At 35.4% G+C, this 20,493-nt stretch overlaps 1 protein-coding gene and 1 pseudogene across 1 annotated transcript in view; both read left to right on the plus strand.

The window, feature by feature from the left end:
- Positions 1–3,889, plus strand: part of LOC135217338 (legumain-like) — a 22,968-nt gene extending 19,079 nt beyond the window's left edge. The window contains exons 9-10 of the mRNA XM_064253145.1: positions 3,034–3,204; positions 3,630–3,889. Of these exons, the coding sequence (XP_064109215.1) occupies positions 3,034–3,204; positions 3,630–3,755 (297 nt within the window). The 3' untranslated portion in view covers positions 3,756–3,889. The remainder of the gene's footprint in view (positions 1–3,033; positions 3,205–3,629) is intronic.
- Positions 3,890–10,992: 7,103 nt separating this feature from the next.
- LOC135217207 (legumain-like) lies at positions 10,993–17,178 on the plus strand (annotated as a pseudogene).
- Positions 17,179–20,493: the final 3,315 nt, after the last annotated feature.

The raw sequence follows: 20,493 nt of genomic DNA on the forward strand, positions 1-20,493 counted from the left end.
ACCTGTACCCAAGAGTGTATGGAGCCAAGATTAATTGGAGACACGAGCACTTTTATTTAATAATATGTCGTTGAGCCCAGGTGCACAACCACAAGTTGAATTATCAGTCTGCTATTACAAACTTACGAAAAATTGCTTACAATACATCGGCACTTAGCAACTTTTTTTCAATATTTTATTTTAATATGCATATTGAAAACAAGCTGAAATATCAGTCTGTTATCAGAAAACTTACGAAAAACTGCCTGTCAGCCACTTGCAACGAATGAATGGGAAAAAATCATAGCGCCGCCCCGGTGCATTTGTCGCAGTAACACGTAAAAATTGTTTATTTACGGTAAATTTCATTTAGTTTCCTTGAAAGGTGAGTGTAAATTTACGTATGTTTTCATACTTTGTTCCAGGAACCCAATTTACTGTAATAATTACAGTATATTTCCATGTATAAGTCAAACTTCATGTGACAAGGGAAAAAAAAACTCATATTTGTGGTATAAAACGACTGCTAAATTACACAACCATCTGTGTATTGGCTAGCTTTTGAGACAACAGGTATCTTATGAAATATTGCTTTGTAAAGATGATGTTATTACAAATGCTGTTTTGCTTACTGTATCCTTAGAAATTCAAAATATACGAAATAATAAAGTAGATTCTACATCAAATTTTTTCCAACAAGTTGCCTAAAGGGGACACCATTGTTTCATAACCAATCACAAACAGTCCTGAACAACAATTCGATAATGTACGATAATTATTGCACATAATTATCGTTCGTATGACTGAAACTGTTATTTACCACCACAAAAATTATAATGAATTTTAATGAAAAATTATTATTATGTTATCCTAAATATTATCACTACCGTAATTATTACACTACCATTAAAATGTCTGAAAGATAAAGGTTTCTGGAAGTGCAACCATAACTCAATATCTTTTTTTTTTCAGCTGGGCTTGCATAGATAAAAATTTATTTTATTGATTAGAATTATTCTCAAATAGGCTATTTATTATGAAGATGTGCCAATAATATATAAGGTAAAAATGGCTTTATTACATTTATCATTAGTTTATTTCATAATGTGAATCTTTTCATGTATGTCGGTAGTTATCGCACACAGGGCGAGGCTATCCTACCCAACAACAGCACTCAGAATTCATGTTTTTTTTTAGTTTTAGAATGTTTTTTGAGTTTTAGAATGGTAGTATATGACGACCCCCAATTTTTAGGGGTGAATTTTAGGATTTAAAGGTCGTCTTATACGCAGAAATATACGGTAAGCTTGTTTTTCAATGTTTTATTATTAGCAACAATTTTCATGCCTAACCATTATGCTCGCTGTAGGCTAGGCCTAACCTAGCTTAAAGCATTTGTCTAACACTAGCCTAAAGCATTCGGTCTAACATCAGTAATAAGGCCACATTGGATGGAGGGCAGTTTTTTTATACATTTAAAAATAAAAGTGCATCTAGTATGTTTCTCATTAATACTAAAGTAGAACCCCGGACCTCGACGATAATATGTTCCAGAAGCATCGAGATGCGATTCAGTCAAGATCTGAATCAATTTTTTCCAAAAGAAATACATGAAAATGGATACTTCCATTCTCGACCACCTATTATTAACCTAACCTTGAATATTTATTCAAAAATAACACTTAAATTGCCATTAAATAAGTCAGAGTTACAATTACTTTATTTCACACAGTTTAAGCAAGTAGAATACATCCTGGCTGGTATTCAATCCAGCAAAACAAGTGAAACAAGTATCCTAGTAAGTTTACAGAATACAATAAAAGCAAGGTGGAGCCCATGGTTTCTGATTACATATATCTGGTCACTATGACACTCAGTTTCAGGAGCAGGGCTTGCTTGTAGCAAGGTTGAATAAATTATCTTCTAAGGTTCTTCTAAGGTAACTTCTCACGGTGGTAGAAACACAAGGGAGACAAGATAACACGTCTCTGGCAATCCAACTTTAAATATACACTATTGCAAATGAACTAGCTGGTCCCACATACCCTCTGTTAACAACGAGGGGCTCTTTGTAGCCAGGTTGCTTGTGACTATTGCCAGTGTGGTGATGTGCCAGGACGAAGGACACTGCCAGAAATCGGGAAGTGGTAGGAAGAAGGTTATGCCTGGATGAAAGCTGAGTGGGTACTATGAGGCCACGAGCTACAGAAGTGGTCGCCCAACAGGCCTGAAAAGCAATTAAGAACCAGCAGAGGAGGACACAGAGATGTAGGTCTTAGGTTAAAAATATATAGCAACTACTAGTATGACTATACTCCAAAGAATCCCTTAATTCCCCTACCTGACTTGGCCCATTTCTCAAACTACCCATGTTAGGAGGCCAGAGAAACGAGAGCAGCATATAAAAGTGGGTATACGTGTGTGTGGTGTGTGTGTGTGTGTGTGTATATATATATATATATATATATATATATATATATATATATATATATATATATATATAATATATATATATATCAATAGAGGATCCACAGTAATATCCTTGTTTATCGAGAAATAATATATTTATACAAAGCTTAAAGCTTTCGTCCATCCTCCTGTGGACTTGATCACTAGTGATCAAGTCCACAGGAGGATGGACGAAAGCTTTAAGCTTTGTATAAATATATTATTTCTCGATAAACAAGGATATTACAGTGGATCCACTATTGATTTCTTAGAAGCACGATACAGTGTTTTTATATTTCATATATTATATATATATATTTATAGATATATATAGATATATATAGTTATATATATTATATTATACACACAAACAATTCTGTGGCTTTGAAGCGTGACGTAGATTAGCGAAGTTATCCATTCAGGCAACATATTCCTGTCAAATTCAGGTTGTATGAATTATTTTTGTACTACGTTTATGAGTGTGTGTGTATATATATATATATATATATATATATATATATATATATATATATATATATATATATATATATATTATGTGTGAGATCACAGCAAAAATGTTAATATCACGCCAGTTTAAACCCACAGACCCGACTGTTGGTCCAAGTTGTTATGCACACCCTAGTGAAGGAAATAACTGAAGATGACGAAAAAAAACCAGCAATGTTTGTGAAGGATCGGTCTCGGAAAATCACTCAATGGAAGTGCCATGAATTCTCGGTCGATATCTTCGATAAAATGTGCTTCAATATAGGACAGGTGAGGTGACTCAACTTCGTAACAATTAACATAAAAACTTAGAAAAAATAATTTCATGAAACGTGCGAGTTGTTCTCCTACTTTATTACCTAATTTTCTCTGCTGGGCTAAAACTCAATATAAACCCTCGTTTTTAGTGTGTGTATGTATATTATATTATAATTATATATATATATTAATATATATATATATTATATATATATATATAATATATATATATATAGAGATAGAGATGAGAGATAGAGGATAGAGCTAGAGATAGAGATAGAGATAGATATATATGATATAATAGATATATAGATATAGATATATATATATATATATATATATAATATATATATATATTATATAATATATATATATATATATATGGCAACCTAAGCACGAGTCAGTATCAGTTTATATTCTCGTTTCGTTTCTTCCAGAATCCCTACGTCGTGCGCCTACTGCATGTGATAGTCAATCTCTGTGAACATGGCTACACATCAGATCAATTTGAAGAAGCTGCACAAAAAGTCTGCACGTTCCAGAAATTTACAGGAATCATTTAAGATGCACCTTGTATTTAAATATTATAAAGCAAAAGTTGCAGAGCTTAAAACAGACTGTAAATAATACAACTATGTGAAAAAGAAATACGAAGCTAAGACTTCCTGAATGAAAATAATGTCTCTATTGCTACCAATCTTCTCGTTTCTATACCACCCACAAGCTCACTGTGTATGTATGCATGAACATATGTGTATATTGTAAGTACACACACCTACACACATATATACATATACAAGCACATACATATCATATAAGAGATCAAAATTATTTTTCACAAAATAAAACTGAAAAGGCTTCAATTCTGAAAAGCTATTACCGGAAGGATAAATGGCTGGAACGCGCGAAACAACAATGTCTTTTAATACATGAAACTAAAGATGTATCCGGACATTTTTCCTGTGACTACGGGAAATGAACCAAGTATTTTGACTTGTCATCCATCCCGGCACAGTCTCTTGCACCACTGGCCAGTATTTATGAATACAGAGTGAAGATGAACTGGTCCAGGCTTCGGAAAGGTGCACAAGTCCCTTATTGTTGGCACCTGTTGTTCGCGACTCACTCCCTCCTCAACACTGTATGTTTGTTATCTCCTGAACACGTGATGTTAATATGCAGGTGAGCCCGATATTTAGTTTTTTCCGTAGCAAAACATACACAATAACACATGTATGTATGTGTGTATGTGTATATACACACACACACACACACATATATAGATACATAATATATATATATATATATATATATATATATAAAATATATATAGTTATAAAAAATATATATATATATAATAATAGATATATATATATACATATATAAAATATATATATATATAAAGATATATAATATATATATATATATATATATATATAGATATATGTATATATATATATATATATATATATATATATATTTATATATTATTATATATATATGATCATATATATTATATATATATATATATATATATATATATATATATATATATATATATATACAATACCAAAATAGCAAAATCACATTAGTTAGTTTAAAACTCGTCTGAATATTACTTAAATAGAAAAGGAAATCGCTCACTAGTCAAGAAGTTAGCCTTACATTTTAAATTCATTTGAATATATTCCATTATGACTTACAGGTATACCATGCAAATTTCACATTCCATGATTTCGTGAGAAATGTTCGTGTCATGTCGTTCACTTGCATGAAAAAGCATCCCGTTCAAAATGGTATTTCACAAAAATCTGCGAAACAAAAGAGAATTCCACTATATAAACCTCTTCTATATGCTGCAATATCTTTGGATATGTATTCCTATACAAATCAGGAAACCCCAAAGGAAATGAATGCAAGAATTCGAACCCACGCTCGTTAGTATAGAAGGCTGAGGTAAAGTGTCCAAAAATATAATAAAAAAAATATTAAAAAACAAGAGAAGATGAAAGGTCCTGTAGCAATTACAATCCGAAGGATGTCTGACATCCCGATTCTTCAGTTACTACCAAACTAAACGGAACAGCGGGCGTCAAAATAAGAGATTAGCAGCTTATTTTCCACTAATTGTACAACGCTCGTATATTTGAAACATCCTTTCCGTGAGGAGATGTTCCTGTATGAGCGAATAATAGTAAAACGTGAATGTCTCAGCAATAGCTCACAACATATTTTACAATAAAAGAGTATTACTGTACACTGAGGGCTTGTTTATAAAACATTATCGCTAAGAGATATTAATTTAAAAATGTATCGGAGTCGAAGAGAGATATTTTTAAAATTCACAAATATAAATTCACGGACGAATAACAAATGTGGATATGATTATGCAATTGGTACTGAACATTTGCAAGACCTGTAGATACGCACCTACAGATAAGATAATATTAATAAGAAAAACTCATGAAATGTGCAATATAACCATGACTGAGAACCAAACAGATGTTTTGTCAAGTGCAGTAACTGATAAGTTATATACTCAGTATGATAAATTTGGAAATTTATTTATCATATGGGAATGGATTATCCAAAAACAACATGGTCACCATGGTCACCATGGAGTATAATCTGTTTCCAACTAAACTCTCTACAAGAATAATCAGTTATTTAAACATTCGTAGGATTTAGTAGAGAAATCATGGTTATTAATAGCACAGAACAAAATTTTTTTATAAGAAGTTCTGAAAGAATTGCATAATTCATGAAACTCAGGCTGTCAAACCAAGAACTGGGAACTCGAGGTCATTCACTGCTCCAGAGAGTGAAAGATGGCAGTGAGTGGTTGGACAGCAAGATACACATCCAAAAATGAAAGACATAAAAGTGCAATGTGAAACTGGGAGAAACCTCTATAGTTGCACACAAGTAGTAATGCATGCATTTGGAAAGTTGCGCACCAAGACTGAACGAAGCGGGATTGATGGTGAAGTCAAAAGCGAACAGGTGGTGGGGGAGGGGGGGGGGGTGGGTGGGGGGGGGGGGGGGGGGGGGGGGGGGGGGAGGGGGGGGGGGGGGGGGGGGGGGGGGGGGGGTGGCGGGGGGGGGGGTGGGGGGGGGGGGGGGGGGGGGGGGGGGGGAGCCAGAGGCCGAAAGAACGCAGCAAACACCCGTTTGTAAAGCCTACAGCACACCAACCGAGGTGCACTAACTGCACTACCCGCAAGTGCACCTTTTGACGAAGCAATCAAAAGAACAAAACGTAGACGTTGAAAATCAACGATGTTATGTTATACTAACTGAATTTGGTTATCTTTGGATTAGTGGGGATACAAATTTTGAAATAACAGTACAACGGTCGCTAACCAAGGAAACTTCCTTAAAGAAAGCAAATGATGAAACTATGGCACTTTTTCTGGTTAGGAAATTCCTTTCATTCTCAGAACTTTTAGGTAATTTATCCTAAATGATATCAAATTCAAACAAAAAACTTAAGTCGACTTTTTCACGACAGGACGGACCTATATTTCGGTTCCCTTACATTCGAGGTAAACCGTAAAAAACGTAGTTCAGAATGCCTACTAATATATGCTTCAATTAAACAGACCAGCTGCAGCTTTTTTCGATTATGTGGTTAAAAGAAAAACTATATAAATAAACTACGAATGCTATCCTTTAATCCGCACAAACACAATCAGCTGTTAACAAAAAAAATGAAAATTCAGCTGAAGGCCGCAAAAACTTTGGTAAAGAAATTATCTAGAAACAGGTTTCAAGTTCACACTGAGCAATAATATGCTTGAGAAAATCATCAAGTGCCAAGACGTAATTGCTAGGGCATTATGAGTCATTTAACCGGAGTACTATCAACATGCGGGAACGAATGAAATAACAGGGAGTCTAAATGCGAGAGCACAAACACGTGCATGTCCGAGAGAGAGAGAGAGAGAGAGAGAGAGAGAGAGAGAGAGAGAGAGAGAGAGAAGAGAGAGAGAGAGAGAGAGAGAATTGGATTTTAAGATTTAGCATATTATATCTTGCAAGCTGAATTAAGGATCACAGCTTTGACCAAATCTCCCATCAATTCACGCCTTTCCCACTCCTGATTCATTCATCCCATTTCTTTGTTTTCTTGTTTGCTTCAGTAATTACATTTCAAGAATTCTATTTTCACTTGTTTATGGTTGAAATCGGTTAACTTTCTCTTCAAAGCTAAAACGACACAGTACTTAAAAGCGATGTTTATTCACAGGCAACGACTATAGATAGGCCGTCCATTTACGATTAAACAACAGACAAGGAATAAAATTAATTGAGTACAATAAATGGAATGAACAGCAGCAAAAATCAACGAAGTAACTGATTAATGGAATATGAACAAAATGCTCATGGTAGTATTGTAGGTTTTCAACTTATTAAATATGCAACCACCAACCCCTATAATTCAGGTGTGGAACTCATTTTACAGCCCTACAATAAAATGGCAACAATCGGCAGTGATTTTACCACCAAACTTAACCCTGCAATAAAACAGTATTCAGATGGAAAGATACTTATATGTTGCCTTATATCAGCATTGAAATAGTTGGGAAGAAATTGTAAAATTGATTTTAAGGGAGTAAGAATCTGGGGGCAATCTACACAGCATTCAGGTATCTTCATAAGGTTATGCAAAACACTGTTACACTTGGCTTGCCGCTCCTACGTTGCAACAATCTATCGTTTCATGAATATAAGCAGATATCAGGCAACCTTGAACTTTACATTCAATCAAATGACTTTGGGTCGTTGCCCAAATGTCTATACTTGATACAAAAACAGTGTAACTAACTTGAAAAAGTTGTTAGAAACAATAAAAAAAAATTGCAAAGCAAAATGACCCTGACAGTGGCAGCTGTATTTGTCTTTTAATCTCTAAAATAAGCCATTAACCTCACAATACACATTGGCTTCACTTGTTCAAACTATGAAATCTCTATCTTTTACAATTAAAATATACTCGCAAAGGTAGACTCTGATTTCAACCTTTACCTCTGAACATAACTTTGATCTCTTCATTCCATGCAAATACATACTTTGATCTTAGGTTCCACTATACCAGCTAATAAAATAAATCTGCTTTTAAACAACCTTCCAGTGTACTGGAATGGAGATCGTGCACCAATCTACACTTCCACTGAGTTTTGTGACTGGTAAACAATTCAACTGACCTTCACTGTTGCTAAAAGGGCAGGATAAACTTTTTGTTTCGAACCAGCTCCACGTACTGTTTTCAATCGTTTTTAAGCACAAATTCCATGGTGACATCTAGATCCACAGCATGTTATCCTATTACTGTGTAATCCTATGTTAACTAAGCAGAAACAATGCCAATTCATTGACCTGAATTCTCCCCAATGTAATTGGTGAGAATATTTCAATGTTATACAATCTTTTCACACTATAGTTTGTCCAAATATCACAAGGATTGATTCCGGCCAAGACCTCAAGCCAGCAATAAAATTATAACCAATTCAGTCACGTCTGTACGCTAGTGGTGATGACATACACATAAGTTAGTGAGTAGTTACATATACTACAAACACCTTAATTAAATACCCTGCCAATTCCATCCAAAAGCTGCTGAGCCTTGTACACAGCGTTTTGTTCATCAAGGCTATGACGTTTATGAGCATACTACAAACACCTTAATTAAATACCCTGCCAATTCCATCCAAAAGCTGCTGAGCCTTGTACACAGCGTTTTGTTCATCAAGGCTATGACGTTTATGAGCATTTACTTCCACACATTTTGCATTATACAGCAATGCTATGACTTTGCCTACTTGCATATCGCCCCATTAATGAATAAAAGTTGAAAATTAATTGATAGCTCCTTTTGGATCTGCCTGCCCTACCTTAAAATTTGTTTATTCGATCAAGTTATTCATAACCAAAATACCTTGTTCTAAGTGAAATAGCCTTACCATAAACAAAGTTAACCAACAGAAAGTAATTACATCAAAGAACTAGAACCACTTATATCAGTAAGTAAATACTTGACTAAATTTAAGATTTATTTTGAAATAAAGACTGTCTTTGACGTTCATCCAGTGTTACCGAAATTATAATCAATTTAAACCCTGATTGTAGTATCAGCAACCATGAGAGAGAGAGAGAGAGAGAGAGAGAGAGAGAGAGAGAGAGAGAGAGAGAGAGAGAGAGAGAGCTGGGGGGAACTAAAAAATTAATTCTTCAATATTAACACAATTTAAAACTGGGGAAAACATTTGTGAAATCAATACTAAAGGTTGTGATAATTGAAAGGTACTTATATTTAATAAGCCAATCCACTTTTTAAGACTAGTAGTCCGTAACTGTTTACCTGCAGCTTGGGAGGACAAAAGGTAATGTTTTATATAAAGCTAACAACAGAGGATACAATAGACTGTATTCATTTATTCCGTCATGGATACACAAACAAACTTTCCGTAAAACCATGACAAACAAAATACAAGATCACATTACATAACAATTGTGTTCAAGTATTCTGTATCCAAATTCTCAAAACAAATCCTCAGTATAATCATACATACGAGTAGCTGTGGCACTCAACATCCACCTTCTTCGAACTGATTTGCTTCACTGGACAATTTGTGTAGAAGGGTTATGTCCATGACACATTTAACTGCCTCACAAAAAGCTGCGACCATTTAACTGAGGTTTCAAATCCCGAGTCTTTATGCCATGGCCATCTTTTGTTTTGGATTTACAGTACCCTTCCTTAAAGACATTAAAATTAAGCTTCTATCTATTCTGTTTTACTCAATCATCTGTTTAACATAATTTGCTTGTATACAATTTGCTATTCGATTTCATCTGTTAATTTATATTGATTTAATAAAAACTGAAATCTAGCTTTATTACATCCACCGTTGCTTTGTTCTTTTTTCGACCAGCAACCAAATTTATTCTCTGAAAACTTGCTGAGCAAGCCCATGGCCGCCTTACTTTTTCATGACAATTTTAGCATAATAATAATAATAATAATAATAATAATAATAATAATAATAATAATAATAATAATAATAATAATAATAATAATAATAATAATAATAATAACACAGAAGATGGATGCTGGGTACCAACTCAAATGAGGAGGCAACAGAATTAACCATCTGATGTTCATGGACGACATCAAGCTATATGGTAAGAGCATCAAGGAAATAAGGAAATAGATACCCTGATCCAATGTAAGAACTGTATCTGGGTACATCAAAATGGTGTTTGGAATAGAAAAATGTGCCTAAGTTAACATACAAAAAGACAAAGTATCAAGGACTGAAGGGATAAAGCTACCAGATGGGAATAGCATCAAACATAGATGAGACAGGATACAAATACCTGGGAATAATAGAAGGAGGGGATATAAAACACCAAGAGATGAAGGATACGATCAGGAAAGAATATATGCAGAGACTTAAGGCGATACTCAAGTCAAAACTCAACGCCTGAAATAAATACATGGGCACTACCACTATCAGATACAGCGCAGTAGTGGAGTGGACGAAGGCTGAGATCCGCAGCATACCAGTAATCAGATACAGCGCAGTAGTGGAGTGGACGAAGATTGAGATCCGCAGCATAGACAGGAAAGTAGGAAACGCATGACAATCAATACACAAAGCACTACAACCAAGAGCAAATTCAGACAAACTATACATAACACGAAAGGAAGAAGGGAGAGGGTTACTAATCACAGAGGAATGCGTCAACATCGAGAGCAGAGCAATGGGGGCAATATCTGAAAACCAGTGAAGAAGAGTGGCTAAGGAGTGCATGGGTAGGAGGACTGATAAAGTAGACGAAGACCCAGAAATATACAGAGCAGGAGACTGACAAACAGAACAGAGGCACAAGACCAGACCCTAAGAACCAGACATGCCCAAAGAACGATTGATGGGAATAATTTATTTACTCACGTTCATTAGCTTTCGGGAAACACTGACGCATTATCTTATATTTTGGCATCATCTTTAAACACCGGATACACTCATCATTACCATCACCGCCTAAATCCCGGTGAAATTCTTGGACCTGTTTCCTTCTTGAATTTGCGCTTCCATATAGCTATCTCCGGCCTCCTGTCCCATAATTCTCATCCCTGTGAGCCCCATTTTCCAAGTAATCTGGTTCCAACTGGAGTCCAGCTGACGATATCACCTATCATTCTCACTGAGGTGGGAAAAAGGACATGATAAAGTTATCTTCCCTCCATCAATGTCCCATTTGCCTATGAGGTTTCTGTATTTCCCCTTTTCCCTACATATTAGAAAGACAACCTATTTCATCACACCGTAAATCTATTATATCCTTAAGCAAGCTTCGTAAATCTTGTGATGTTTGGCTGATTAAAAACGAATCAGCGCATCCTCAGCCGATTTTCCATCGTTATTCCAATATAAACCTTCTCCTCCATCTCCTACCAACTTTTTCATTATAAAATCCATGAAAAACACAAACTGCAAGCATGAAACTAGTAATAAAATTACTGTTAACACAAATAATGTGTATGAGAAACTGTGAGCACAACAGAGTAAAAGCAATGATAAAAATGTTCATCCGGGGTGCATGCAATAACCGTCATACCTTTTGGAATCAACTAAGCACAAAATCACGAGAAATTTACTGATTTGTCCATATTTCGCGTTATACACAAGACATGTACTCTTAAAAAAACCATTTCAAATCCCACTGGTACACATTTTTATCAGATAACGAGTTTCAAGATGGGAAAATTCCTTTGTCTAGTTCATCATGATACACCTGAACAAGTGGCAAAAAATATTATAATATTCAAATATAATTCAGGGTGTCGATATGATGTAATAATTCGTGAGGTTATTGCCATAAATTACAAATACTAATCGATAACTAATGAGTTAACTTCAAGAAACAGCAAATTCAAACAAATTATTACTATTTTTATCATTACTATTATCAAACTTATATGTCATTAAAAAAAAAGCAAGTATCCACAGAATAAGAGTTTATGTGTAAATAGAAATGTCGGAAAATATAACAGAAAATTAGAACATCAACAAGAGGTAAAATATAAATCCGTAATCATCTATGTCAGTAACAGCAAGTAGAGAGAAGGTGCTTTACAGTATCGTCCATAACACTCATACCTGGAGGACCCTGAATAGCGAAAGAAAGACCTGTCATACTGGGGAATGTGTCTTCAGTACCTCTACAGAATGTGGATATCGGCTGTCGACCAAGCAAATAGCACTATTTCTCTACATGTGCCTCTAACGATAGCAGCACAAGTACCAACTGCAAGACAGCTTATGGGAGATACCCAAAATTATGTTGTGCACATACAACAGAACTTCAAAAAATACACGGCATTAAAAAGGTCACTGCCAGAACACTGCCACGAATTGTGTAGATTCACTGGGCATTCACTAATTTAGTAGGCAAATGTTACAACAGTTCAAACATCCTATCTGAATTTTATGCAATTAGGAATGTAAACAATGAAAATGTACCAAGAACGATGAAAATATCGGAATTTTTGAAGATTTCCACATGCAAGTAGCAGCACATTGAATTATTTATAAATGTTTCTATTAATGCTAATTCATTTTTCGTTTCGTAACTCAAGTCTGCAAGAAAATTTTACTCAGCAAAGATAAATATATAAAGAAACTTTTAACTATACAATTCTGGTTTTTATTTCCATGAAACATTAAATGATTATCATAAAAACACTTCTTAACACAAGATATATTTGTGCGTAACCGTGTCTGGCAGGATATTCAATGAACGCGTTATCAACACCAAATAAGTTTTTCATTTTTTTCCCAAGCACCAGACACTATCACATCTGAAGCAACATTAGGTATAAAAAGACCTCAATCTCCTCGGAATAATCACTCTGCACGGCTAACTCTCCTTGTTTACAGGTAAGTCTCTCTCTCTCTCTCTCTCTCTCTCTCTCTCTCTCTCTCTCTCTCTCTCTCTCTCTCTCTCTCTCTCTGGTATTAGTTGTGAATCCTAACATAGCAAATTAAGAACTTCACGCGTTTTCCATTACCAAAATAAACATAACGAGAACAAAATCAGTTGAATAGCCCTATTCATAATTAAAATAATAAAAATTACTATGCACTATATTTCAAAAAAAAAAATTTAAAAAAAAAAAAAATCGAGAAGACAAAGAAAATGTACTCTGCATCTGATTATGTTACATACTTCACAAGGATACCAAAAGTAACTGCGTTTCAACATATTTCCAAAGTAACAACAAAGCTACTGACTACATCTCCCCAGGACCTTCAACAACCCAACCAACAATGAAGCTGGCAGCTCTGTGGGCGCTGCTGCCTTTAGCAGCAGCGGCTGGAGTGGTACCACCAGAAAATGAAGGAGTTAACTGGGCTGTCCTTGTTGCTGGATCCAGTGGATGGTTCAACTACCGACATCAGGTAAAACCAACCGATTTTTGCATTTAGAACTGAAAATCTACGTGAATCATTCATCATAGACTTTCAAATAATATCAAGATAAACACACTTTCTTAAAGGATGAGCGACTCTCAAAACATACTTCCCATTACAGTCCGACATCTGCCACGCATACCAAATCATGCATGACCGAGGTATTCCTGATGAACGTATCATTGTCATGATGTATGACGACATAGCCCATAACTCACAGTAAGTATAAGCATCATTTCAAAACATGGTCATTTCAGCTGAAGTTTTCTTGCCTTTTATTCCCGCTCCTACACAATCAAAACTTATCGGTGAAAATGTCCCTACTTCAGTCATTCATCTCTTCCAAATTCCTAGGAACCCTTACCCAGGAGAGATTTTCAACCACCCTGAAGGTAAAGATGTATATGCTGGAGTTCCCAAGGACTACACAGGACAGAAGTCACTCCTGAACTTTTCCTAGCTGTACTTCAGGGCAATGAGCAAGCTGTCCAAGGTATGGGCACCGGAAAGGTGGTCAAAAGTGGTCCCAATGACCGTATCTTCGTCAATTTGGACGATCACGGAGCACCTGGATTCTTCGCTTTTCCTTACGGAGAACTCATGGCAGATGACTTCGCCGCAGCTGTCACAAGCATGCATGAAGCACAAAAATACAAGGAGGTAAGAAAAGAAACTTCTATTAACAACATAATCAACAGTTTACGATAAAAAAGCATTTCTTATCTGGATGATTCTGTGCGTGTATACGTATACACCAATTTATACATGACCTTAATCAAATGTTTAGTCCAGTGAAAGAACACTATATAGAATATCCTGCACCGAGGTCACCATCAAAGTATTTTTAACCAGCCAAAGTCCTATACCAGTAAAACCCTCACTGGTGATATTCAGCAAACCCAAACTCCATAATGTGAAAACAGAAAATAAACAGGTTTTGCAAGCACCAACGACAAACAAGCAAAGGGGAAACGGCTAAAACTTTTATTCTTTTTCAAATGTCAGATTATGATTTACATCGAGGCCTGTGAGTCGGGATCAATGTTCGAAGACCTTTACCCTCCTTCTCTTAAAGGTAAGCGCTTCACATCCATGCTAAATATTAACACAAGAAAAAAAATAAGGCAGGTGGGTGTGTGTGTCTGTGTGTACTCATATAGCACCCGTAACGTAACATCCTAATTTTATAAATTACGAAGGTGACAGTTAATCCAACAATAGTCAAGGCGAAAAAAAAACTTTATGTACCTATAACTTGCGGATTGGTTACACAAGAATATACCGTATAATATATAGTAAATTTATTTCTAAAATAAATACTCCACCAGTCACCAATAATAATTATCTATAAATCTGATACCATCTTACACCAAACAAAAGTAGTATCTTACATATGATGAAAATGGAAGTCTGTCACAAATATTATACTGAACAATATTCAGCTAGAACTGAATTTAATAGAATATATCTGAAACGTCATGACTGACAAAGCAAAATAAATTGATAGAGGAAGTGAAGAAATCACAACCAAACTCAAAATGCCAAATCTGACCACATCACATCTAACATGAAAAGCTGGCAACCAATACTAACTTTACAGAATATTAACTCACATACAATATTCGTCTTATCATTCATTCAGCTTATGGCCTGTCTGCATCAAGCCCCTCAGAATCCTCCTGGGCAACCTACTGTGACAATCCATACGGAGTTTGTCTTGGTGATGAGTTCAGTGTTAACTGGATGGAGGATACTGAAGCCGTAAGTTTTATTCTCAGACCTTCTACATACCGAACTGTCATGAATTCTGGATAACAACTAAGTGTTATTTAAAGTTCCAATTACAGCTTTCAGAAACCCTTGATGATGAGTAACTTAGTCTAATCATTCACTATTGATCTTTCAAATGGATAATGAGGCATGGGTTGTATACTGACGTTCTAGCATAAAGTATACAAATGTCAAATTTATATAACCCACTATAGTAGGTAAATAATAATAATTATAAGATGGGTCTAATATTCATTACAGAATGATCCAAACACCGAGACCCTCAAAACTCAATTTGAAAACACAGAAAGGTTGACCTTGGGATCACAGGTCATGCAGTGGGGAGACCTTTCAATAGACGCACAAGTTGTAGCCACATTCTTTGGTCCTACCAGTTCGGCACCTAAGACGTACTCCACCAAACGTACTCAGGTATCTTATTTGTCATAATAATATGGAGATTTAGAAAGAAACTAATTTGTTGATAATGCTACTCAGATACTTTAACCCTTTTGTTTTTACAACATAATGTGTCAAATATGAAAATCTGTACTCATTTAGCACAATTCCTCTCTGCTTATTTTCTTGACAACGTAACCACCCAAACCTATAAAAACCCTTCAAGGATATTAATGCATTTTCAGGAGTCTTCTATCCCAGTTCAAGACGTCCCCCTCGTTATGTTGGAACGAAAACTGAAGTCCGCAACAAATGAGTTAGATAAGAAGACTAAAGCAAAGGAAATTGCTGCCCTCAAAGAGGTATGTACTATATCCTCTTTCCCGCAAAATGGAAATTACAAAATCTAAACTTGCTAATAGTTTTGTATTAGCTTTACATTTCATTTGCTAACTGAAACTCATTCTAATTTTTTACTGAATTTCAGAGGCGTGAGTTTGTCCACAAAACAATGAAAAACATTGCTCTTTCTGTAACTGGTGACGAGAAACTCACTGAGGAGATGATGGTGAAGAAGAACACAAAGATTACTAACTGGAGTTGCTACAACCCAGTTGTTCATGCTTTCAGCGAAAACTGCTTCAATCTTGGCCAGGTAAGATGAAAAAAAAAAAAAAAAAAAAAAAAAAAAAAAAAAAAAAAAAAGATCACATGTTATTCTGTTGTGCAAAATTTACAGTAATCCATGCTTTTATCAGGAGGAAAAATATAAAATGTACGCCTCTGATACCATACACAGAAGTACTGTAAACCTTTCAAAATATGCAAATGAAAACAGTATTCAATGATATTCTAAACAGTAGTCTTATCCATTAATTATCTTTTCAGAGCACGTACGCCTTAACTACAGTTCACACACTGCTCCATCTGTGCGAAGCTGGATATAGCAGCAGTGATATTATCAACAGCATGAAGTCAGTGTGCTACTTCCCGACAATAGAAAATGCCTTCTAAACATTTCAAGACTCGTGAATTAGAAATGCCTGTAAAACCTACTTACTCTCAATCTAATAATGTACAATCATTACGTCTCTTGATATGATACATAATACGATTCTCATAAGTCTCTGAAATGAAGTGTCACATCTGAACGTTCACTCGTAAATAAGTCTAAAACATCTGTCTTCTTCTTTTAAAGTTAATGTAAGGAAATGTATTCATACACTAATGCATGTCATTACAATATTAATATTTCACGGTATGAGTTCTCATCGATAGAATGCGAACATCCAACTAACCTTAGTATATAATCAAATATAATGCTCTCAATAAGTTTGATGGGAATTTTTATTATCTTGAACTCTTTGTAATGAGACAACACACTGTTGGGGTCATGAGGACTCACTTGACCCAATACTACTAATGACATACTTCTACACCCTTCTGTGACTCTTGAGTACTGACTTTTGGGATGAAGTTGCTAACTCAATAAACAAGCCTTGAAGAGTCATGGGGGCTTTCAAACTAACAAAACCAGTTACCAATTCAGCAGTGTTGTGAAATGTGAAACATCGCAGATCACAGGGTACACAATGTATCAAAACTTATGACCATAGCAATGCAACTTTCATTCACCTTACTCACCTTCAGGGCCTCATTTTCACTTGAGTTCATTTCTACCAGAATCCTAAAATTTGTCAGTTCTGATCAGTGTTATGGGAGCCTAAACACTAAGCTCAATCTACTTTAGCCTACCATATGAGTTGAGGTGCAGTGACAGCTAAAAACATACACTCCAACGTCTAAGTTCTTTGGATGCCTTTCTTTCCTACTAATACAAACTCAAAAAGGTCTTCTGGAGAGGAGCATAATGGTTGACAGTTTACAGTTTGATTAAAGTACAATTGGCCAAATACTTGCTATTGAATAACTCTAGCTCTAAACACTATAAAACCTTAGCGTAGTTTTAAGCTTTGGCAACCAATATTTTCTCAAATTGTGTAATGCACTAAAAAACCAGTTCATTCATTTTTAGTCTTTAATGCTTTTTATAGAACTTACAAATTTTTTAAAACTATTTTTAATTTACTTGTGTGTATAAACGGTCTTTAAAACAAGTATCCTTCATCAGGAGCTGGAGATGGGCACTGAACTTAACAAGGTAGATAAATTGATATTAGTTGGGAGTATCATGAAAATTGTTCGAAAACAATTGTTTGAAAATAACTATTCGAAAACAATTACTCGAAAAAAGTTATTTGAATGGGAAATTTTTCGAAAGAAAATCATTCGAATGGACAATTGTTCTATGTGCAATTATTCGAAATGAACAAGCGCCAGTGACAAATGCGTTATCGGCATCGGGGAGAGAGTGAGACAGTAAAAAGATAGCTCGTGCGCAGAAATTCATCATTTCCTTCAAAAATAAGCCGAATATATTGAAAGTGAAAAAGGGCAAACCCATGCTCAAAACTGATGGTTTCCTATATGGGAAAGATAAGCAAGTTGAAAACAAAATATACTGGAATTGCAATAAGTTTGCATCGTATCGTTGAAGCCGTGCAATTACTATTGCCGGTGAAGTGTTTAAAGTTTCTCGTAAACATAAACATTCTGGTGATACCGTAAACGTCCACGTGCGTAGTTTCATGAGCAGAATAAAACAAGATGCTCAAAAAACCAGTGATTCCCCTCATTATGTCATTTCTACTACTGCCTCGCAATTACGTGAAAGCGTAGAGCAAGCTTTACCAAAAATAAGCTCTTTAAAATAAACTATTCACAATATTAGATCAAAGAAGAGAGACGGTTTAGCTAATCTCATTCACAAACGAGAAATTGTTTCCACTAATGAACAGACAGAAAGTAATTAAGGAGAGCAACTTTTGCTTTATGATTAAGGCCCTTACGATGAGACTTCATTTTCTCAACTCAGAATAATTCGAGCACATTCGCGTCAAGTGAACATTTCCAAGTAGATGGAACTTTTGAAACTGTACCTCAGCTATCTCAGCCATTATATACAGTACATTCTGTTAAGAAAAATTTTACCCCTCTGATAGTTTATGCCTCACTTCCAAATAAGAGGGCGCTAACACTTGTTGAAAATTGTTCGCTCAAATTATTTCTAGTATTCCTTTTCTACAAGTTACGACTTCAACGTCAGATTTTCAGATTGCCACTGTAACTGCTGTTAAAGGAGAATTCAACACAGCTTAGCATTATGAATGTCTTTTTCACTTACGTCAGTGACTGTAAAAAAAATATGCGATTGTGGTCTTAAGGAAAATTATGATGCCTATTCCGCGGTCGCTTTTCAGTATATCCGTACATAAAGTGACTGAATCACTTGAGACTTCATTATTCAAATATATATCCTCAAATAGTGAATCCTATTCTCGGTTATTTTGAAGATGTATGAATTGGTCTTCCTTCAAGACGTCACAGACGAAGCCCTACTATGTTCAAGATACGTATGTGGTCTTGCTTTGAGAGTCAATGCTGGTTTAACAAGAACGAATAAGAGCAGAGGGCTTTTCTACAGGATCAGCCGATCATCCCACGATATGGAAATTCTTGTACGCTCTTAAGAGAGAACAGGACTTGCAAGAAATTCATTTGTAAAAGTAAGAGCAGGTTGCCAAATATTCAAGAGCGCCAAGAAACAGCGCGATGCAAATGAAAGACTTAAGAATTAGTGGTTTCTTTTAACGGGTACTCTTCAGTAGTTGAGTATCTACGTGGAGTAGCATATAACTTACATTTTATAAGGAAATGCTGTTCTTTTAATCATTGCATTGCTTTTTAAATAAAGATGTGCGTATTTCCAATAACTATCATTTGATTTTTAATTTTTACATTTTTGTTAAAATAAAGAATTTTGAATGCCGTACAACAGTACTTTCGATTTTTTATTCACACATTTCCATTCTCATAAATTTTTTCGAATAATAGTTTGCAAATAATCGTTTTAGAACAATTATTTTCACGTAACGTTCACATAATCTGGCGAGTGGAGATTCAAAATATTTGTTGCCATCCACAAACACTTTCTCCTTCAGCATCATGGACCAAGAGGAGTGATTGCGGACAATCTGATAAAGTGCTCTGGTTAGTACACCTTCGCAGAATACGATTTTTTTTTTTTTAGATATTTTCTTAACTGCTCAAATAAATACAAACCACCAAGTTTCTATAAGTTGAGTATATCTTCGTTTTACAAGACCACTGATCTGATCAACAGCTCTCCTAAGACTGGCCTGAATGCTTAGATATTTTTTACGTGACTAAGAACCAATTGGTTACTGAGAAACGGGACCTACAGCTTATTGTGGGATCCAAACCACATCGAAAAATAAATTTCTATCGCCATAAATAAAATAAATTCCACTGGTTCTGCGTTGGCAGAGCAGGAATCGAATCCTGACCCTGTGAACGGTAGTCGAGCACTTAACCGACTCGTCCAACGAAGAACAACAACCTTCCCAGGTGGGGGGGTGGGGGTCACTGGTGGGAGTACAGGTGGAGACACCCTTGTCAAACAATCTTCTCCATAATGGCTGGTAGCCAAAGATGACCTGCTAAGCTGATCTGCTTGCTCCAGTCTAGAAAGGACTGATTGATTGATTGTGTATTATATCTGGCGTCACAA

This window comes from Macrobrachium nipponense, chromosome 7 (genome assembly GCF_015104395.2).
Source record: "Macrobrachium nipponense isolate FS-2020 chromosome 7, ASM1510439v2, whole genome shotgun sequence".
Taxonomy (NCBI): Eukaryota; Metazoa; Arthropoda; class Malacostraca; order Decapoda; family Palaemonidae; genus Macrobrachium; species Macrobrachium nipponense.